Source organism: Octodon degus, unplaced genomic scaffold (genome assembly GCF_000260255.1).
Source record: "Octodon degus isolate 3935 unplaced genomic scaffold, OctDeg1.0 scaffold00304, whole genome shotgun sequence".
NCBI lineage: Eukaryota > Metazoa > Chordata > Mammalia > Rodentia > Octodontidae > Octodon > Octodon degus.
In genome coordinates this window covers 393054-399144 of record NW_004524880.1, presented here as the reverse complement: position 1 = coordinate 399144, position 6091 = coordinate 393054, and the positions used below count along the sequence as shown (strand labels likewise).

Sequence of the window (6091 nt, the reverse complement as noted above, 5' to 3'; positions counted from 1 at the left end):
TCCTCCTCCTCCTCCTTCTGTACAAGGTCTCCAGGGTCTCACTACACAGATCAGACTTGTAGTGATCCTCCTGTTTTCAGCCTCCCAAGTGCTGGGATTATAAGCACGCGCCACCACGCCCAGTGTCAGTTGTGGTCTCAGTGTGTCCCGGGGGCGGGGCTGACCCGGCACACAGTGGGGATGGAACCTTCGTTCGTGCACCTGCCTAAGCAGGTGTTTTAATCCTCTGAGCTATCTGGCCGGCCCTTCTCTTCTTTTAGAGACTGGGGCTTGCTGTGTTGCCCTGGCTGGCCCCAAACTCCTGAGTAGCTAGGGCCACAGGTGTGCAGCGGGGCTCTGAAGCCTTTGCATCCGGGCTGGGCGACTGCAGATGGGCAAGGCTGGGCTGGCCAGGTGGGGTGTGGCTGCAGCACTGGTGCCTCCTCAACCTGTCGCGGGCCGCTGCCAGTGGGCAGCCTCACTCTGCTTCTGGTGCTGCGTGTCATTACTGAGCACCCACTGGGCACCAAGCACAGCGACCCTGCTGGCCATCCCAGAGGACAGGGGCCAACCTAGAGCAGGCCCCGGCCCCTGGTGTCTCTGACTCGTGTCCCCAGGTCTCGGGATCGCCCTGCCTAAGGCCGTGGGAGCGGCCATCACCTCCTGAGATGAGCAGCTCTTCCTGTGACAACCTCAATGACTCAGAGCGTGCCCGCCAAGGCGGGATATCACCACAGCCCTCCAGAAAAAGTGCTGTCCCGGTGCCTTCTGCTTGGGGCAGTCCCCAAGAACCACCGGGGCATCCCAGGCCTCACCTCGGGCCCCAGGGAGCACCCAGGTCCCAGGGGACAGAGTGGACACCCCGCCAGCCACAGACCTGGGTCAGGCCCCAGCCTCCAAACTGGTTCGCTGTGTCCCCTGTTCTCTGCATAGGAGCACATCCGCTAGCCGCCACAGGCCAGGCGGCTCAGCCCCTGGTGCCCGTCCTGCCCAGGCGGGCTGGCTGGCCCACAGCCCTGCTGCCTCAGCCTTCCTGCGGGGCTCCCTGCTCTGCCGCAGTGAGGACACTTGCAGTCATCGCCTTGCTTTTCAGTGTCTCTCCTGGAGTGTGAGGCACTCTTTGTGCAAGCCGGGCTGTCCCTGCCTTGGGCCACGCGCCAACTGGCGGGGCACTCTGGTCACCGACCGGCCCAGGGGACCTGAGTCTTCGGCTCCGGGTGGGGTGCATGGGGACTGGACATCTGTGCCTGGGCTGCCCCTGTGCTGGGAGGGGAGTGGTCAGTGCCCTACGGCTTGTGCCCCCTGCCTCCGCCCACCCACCTTCTGCAGCCCACACTGTGAAAGCCTGGCTTCCCGCCGGCCTAGTTCTGGCCTCTGCTGTCAGCCCCATTTCGGAGAAGAGGAAACGGGCCTACAGTGTGGCTGATGTGCTGAGCCAAGGCCCTGGTGCGAATCCAAGCGCTCTGCATCCTCAGAGATGTGCCTGCCTCAGCCTCCCAGGGCTGCCCAGTGACAAGGGGCCTGGGGAGATGGAGCGGAGCTGGATGGTTCTGGACCCAGCATCATGAGGGTAAAAAGAGAAAATGAGGGGCTCCACAATACCACCCTGGGTCTACACCCCAAAAACCAAAGGCAAGAGCTGGGGTGATAGCTCAGTAGAATAAGCACTTGCCTGGCAAGTGCAAGGGCCTAAGTTCAATCCCTAGTTCTGCCAAAGAAATAAAAATAAATGAATAATAAAACCAAGTCAATTTCTTAAAAAAAAGGCGAAGGCCTAAGCAGACATCTGTGCCCCTGGCTGTAGCCACGTTGTCCACATCAAAGGACAGTAAAGCCACACAGCTTTGTGCAGCTACCCTGTGGGATATTACTGGGCCATGAAAAGGAGGGCATCTTGACACTGGCGATGGTGTGGATGAAGCTTGGAGTCATTCATTTGGGGAAACTGAGGCAGCTGCATGGAGCAGAGATTGCAGGGCTCTGATCCAAGGAAAGCTTCAAGGGCTGGGAAGCAGGAGGGGATGTGGGGGCCGTGAGGTGGCTCTGGGGGTGGTGGGTGGTAGGGTTGGCTAGAGCCCAGCCTGTGTGCAGGGTAAGGGAAAGCCTCAGTGTTCCTCGGATGGAAGCCCTGGCCTGTGGCAGGGCTGTGGGGGAGAGGCCCTGGGCTTAGTGTCCTCTGGGCAGGAACAGGGCGAGCTTCACTGTACCGGGTTCCCCAGCCCAGATCTCCAGGGCAGGAAGTGTGGCCCGGCCTGGGTGGACCTGGGTAGGGTCCTGCTTCCCCTTGACCATGGGGTGGTGACAGGGTCCAGGTGCTGGGGGGTGGGGCGTACAGGACAGCTGTGCACTGTGCTCTACTCCTCAGGGCTAGCCAGGGACAGCCCAGTGACTGGGGCACAGGAAGCCGGAAATGAGAGATGGGAAGACCATGATGCTGGGAGCTTGAGGGAGCCTCGCTGGGGGCCAGAAAGACGAGCCCAGGGCACCGGGGGCGGATGTGGTGGCCCAGCACTCCTGGAGGCTGGGGCAGGAAGATTCCAAGTTCTATCCCTGCTGGTCTCCAAATGCAAACCAGAGAAGGAGGCAGCTGAGTGGTCTACTTTCTGGGGCCTTCGTCCCTGCCTGCCACATCTACGGGAGACAGTGGCGACTTGGGGGTTGCTTGGCTGGGCTGGCCTGAGGGGGAGGACTGCTAGATGGACTGGGAGGGATGGGTGCCGCAAGCCACGGCACAACACTAGGGCACCCTGGCTATGGAGCAGGCTGAGTCTGGAGATCAAGGCCTCTTGCCCCTAGCACCACCGCGTCCCCCCACACATGCACACAGGAGCGCCTGCAGGAAACACAGACCCTCATGTGCCTTCGCTACACTCCTCTGGCAGCAGCAAACCCCCCCATCCCTGCGCCCACTGCCCGGGACAAGCCCAAGTGCAGTCCTTAGACACCAAACTGCAAGGGTGCTTGGAGCCCCTCTAAAAGCGCCATGTCACCTGCATAGACCTGCGCAGCTCCACCTCCACCACTGACCAACAGCTTCCTGGCCTATCTATAGAATATCCTGGAGCCATGAACACAGCCATAAACCACAGCACGGGGAACAGTTATGGAAAACCTGCGTCATCTGAGGTGGTGGTGCGTGCCTGTAGTCTCAGCACTCAGGAGGCAGAGGCAGGAGGATCACTGAGAGTTCAAAGTGATGTGTATCACTTTGAGGACCAAGTGCTAATCATGGCCCTGCCTGTGAAGCAACTCAGCCACAAACCACAGCCCAAGAGAGGGCACGAGCAGGCATGGGCCAGGCAGGAGATGCAAGGTGAAGCTTGTGCCTCTTTCTCTGGGTGATACCTGCCTCCAGGCCTCTCCTTTGCTGACCAAGGCCCTCATACTGGCCTTGTGGTGTCCAGGAGGGGCGGGAAGCTACCTAGGGGCCATGCTGGTGAGCCCTGGGCCCTGAGAGGCAAACAGAAATCCAGCAGCCTCAGCCTGCTGTGCAGCTCCGCGCTGAGCTTCCCGCTGCAGCTGAAGGAAGGGTGGCGATCCGAGCAGCTGATCTCAAACATGGGAGGAGGAGGGGCACTGCCACGGTGGCCCACGCCTGTAGCCCAGCACTCAAGAAGCCGAGGCAGGAGGATCGCTGAGTTCAAGGGCAGCAGGGACTGCAGTGAGGCCCTGCCTCAAAAAAGACCCAGGGGCCAGGGAGATAGCTCATTAGATAAGCACTTGCCTGGCAGGCAAAAGGGCCTGAGTTCAATCCCTGGTTCCGCAAAAAAAAGAAAAGAAAAAGACCCAAAAAGGGGCCAGCGAGATAGCTCAGGAGACAAAGTGCCTGCTTTGGCACGCTCAGGGACCAGGATTTGATCCCCAGTCCTGCTTGCTGTGCCAGCCCCGGCCCCCAGGGGGCGTGCTGAGCCGGTGACCCTGGGCCTGGTAGCACACACCTGTAATCCCAGCGCTGGTGAGGCTGCAAACAGGATCACTATGAGTCCAAACTGTGCAGTGAAACGCCATGCAGAATACATAAATAAAAAAGACCCCAAAAGCAACAAACTTCCTGGGACCTTCCTCTCCACCTGGCAGGAGGGGGGCATCCCGGTGGGCTGTGGGCCACTGTCACGTCTTTCTGCAGCTGGCACGGGCTGGGCTGGCACGCCTAAGTCACACTGCTGTCGGTGGAAGCTCTTGGTGATTCGAAAGGAGGTCGAGATTCGTCGGACTGCGGAGCTTCTGCTTTCCCGGGCTGGATTCGCACAGCACCCAGCTGTTTCCAGCCGGGGGCAGAAGCCGAGAAGCAGGAGGGCCCGCAGTGTTGCAAGCCCGCGGCCAGTGTTTCAACATGGGCTTTGCGCACAGGCCATTTTCACTTTCTGAAAACAACTTGTGCAACTGTGAGTGGCCACTGACGCCTGGGGCCCCCAAAGGGCAGAGGGTGCAGGGAAGCTGGGGCCAGCAGCCCCGGGGCTGGTTGCCACAGAAGCCGTCGCAGCCCCCCAGGCTGCCGTGCATTCTGTGGCCAAGGAGTGACTCTGACTGCGCAGGCCTGGTGCAGCTCCCGGCCCTCAGGAACCACCCGCAGCACTGGACAGGACGGGCCAGGCGCCTGCTGGCTCCTCGCAGCCCCAGGGCTCACCAGACCAAGCCTTGCTCGAGTGAGGCCCAGCGTCAGCACTTTGGCCCTTCAAATAAAAAGCTTGCATTCTGCACAGGTTTGGCTAAGACCTCAGCCTTCCAGAAAGAGCTTTTTCCAGCCTGGCCAAGGCCACAGCCGTGTAACTGGCCGTCCCCAGCTCTGGGCAAGAGGCAACTTTTAAGGCTCTAGGGACAAACTTAAAATAACCAGCCCGCGCCACAAGTGCAGTGTTTAAATTTACAAAAGCCACAAGTTCCTGACAGCCCGGCGCTGTCCTGCTGGGTGGCCCCAAGCTCACCTCTCGACATCCACAGCCCTAAGGGCACCACCAATGCTGTGATTTTTTTTCAAAAGATGCAAATGTTTTAATTAAAAAACAGCAAGTCTTATTAAAAAAAAAAAAAAAAAAAGCAGGGCGTTCATAACGCCCACGTCTCAGTATTTACAGTAATACAATACTATGTCACAGTCACTATGTACAATATTATAAAACGTTTCAGACAGTACAAACAGGGGCCGCTGTCCCCAGTCCTCTAGTGTAGACCCGTCCCAGGAAGCGACACGGAATTATTGCACCATTTTGAAAACAAAACTCGTCAAGAGGGTCGCGTCCGCCCCTGAGGGGCTCCAGTCACAGATGAGGCTGGCCCAGCGGAGCGCCGTCGTCAGCGGGGAAGAGGGCGACCCCTCCGAGGCCACACAGCCAGCTTGGTCCTTGGGGTCTAATAAATACCAGTCAGCTTGGGAGGGCAGAAGCGTGGGACCTGCCACCGCCGCGCCCGGGTGCATGAGCCCCGGCCCGGGGCTACAGGTGCCGCTTCATGTGCAGAGCCAGGTGGTCGGAGCGCGAGAAGGCGCGGTCACACAGGTGGCACTGGAAAGGCCGGTGGCCCGTGTGCTTGCGGTAGTGGCGCGTAAGCTCGTCCGAGCGCGCGAACTTCCAGCCGCAGCCGTCCCAGTTGCAGTGGTAGGGCTTCTCGCCTGCGGAGGGGCGGCATGAGCGCGCGGAGTCCGGGTGCGGAGCCCGCGCCCCCGGCCGCCCCGCGTCCCCCGCCCGCGCCCCGCCCACCTGTGTGTGTGCGCAGGTGTGCCTTCAGGTGCGAACTCTTGGTGTAGGTCTTGCCGCAGCCCGCGTAGCTGCAGGTGTGCGTGGCGCTGCGCTTGCGGGGCCAGGCCCGGCGGCCGCGCTTGGGCTTGGCGTCCAGCAGCTCGAGCGGCGATGCGGGCGGCGTGAGTGGGGCGCGGGGCGCGGGGCCCAGGCGCAGCGCAGCGGCCGCGTCCTCGAAGCGCGCGAAGCCGGCAGGCGCGGGCGGGAAGCGCAGCCCGGGGTGCGCGGGGGGCGCGGGGAAACCGGGCGCGGCGAAGGGCGGCACGAAGGGGATCCCGGCGGGACTGAGCGGTGGCGATTCGGGAGCGCCCAGCATTGGGCCGGCGCGGCCGTAGGCGCCGGGGTCGCCGTCGGGGGGCTCGGCCTTGACGCGCGCG

At 61.4% G+C, this 6091-nt stretch overlaps 1 protein-coding gene across 1 annotated transcript; it reads right to left on the bottom strand.

Annotated features, from left to right (window-relative positions):
• Nucleotides 1–4989: 4989 nt before the first annotated feature.
• Nucleotides 4990–6085, bottom strand: Klf2 (Kruppel like factor 2). Its single transcript, XM_004647399.2, has 2 exons — nt 5676–6085; nt 4990–5587 (listed from the first exon to the last, which is right to left on the bottom strand). Exons 1-2 carry the CDS (start codon nt 6028–6030, stop codon nt 5412–5414), a joined length of 531 nt encoding a protein of 176 aa, XP_004647456.1. The 5' UTR covers nt 6031–6085; the 3' UTR covers nt 4990–5411.
• Between the last annotated feature and the right edge of the window lie 6 nt (nt 6086–6091).

Coding starts and splice junctions, on each gene's coding strand:
- Klf2 (XM_004647399.2), bottom strand. CDS start 6,030: ATGCTGGGCGCTCCCGAATCGCCACCGCTCAGTCCCGCCGGGATCCCC. Junction 5,588..5,675: donor ACACCTGCGCACACACACAG/GTGGGCGGGGCG, acceptor GCCCCTCCGCAG/GCGAGAAGCCCTACCACTGC.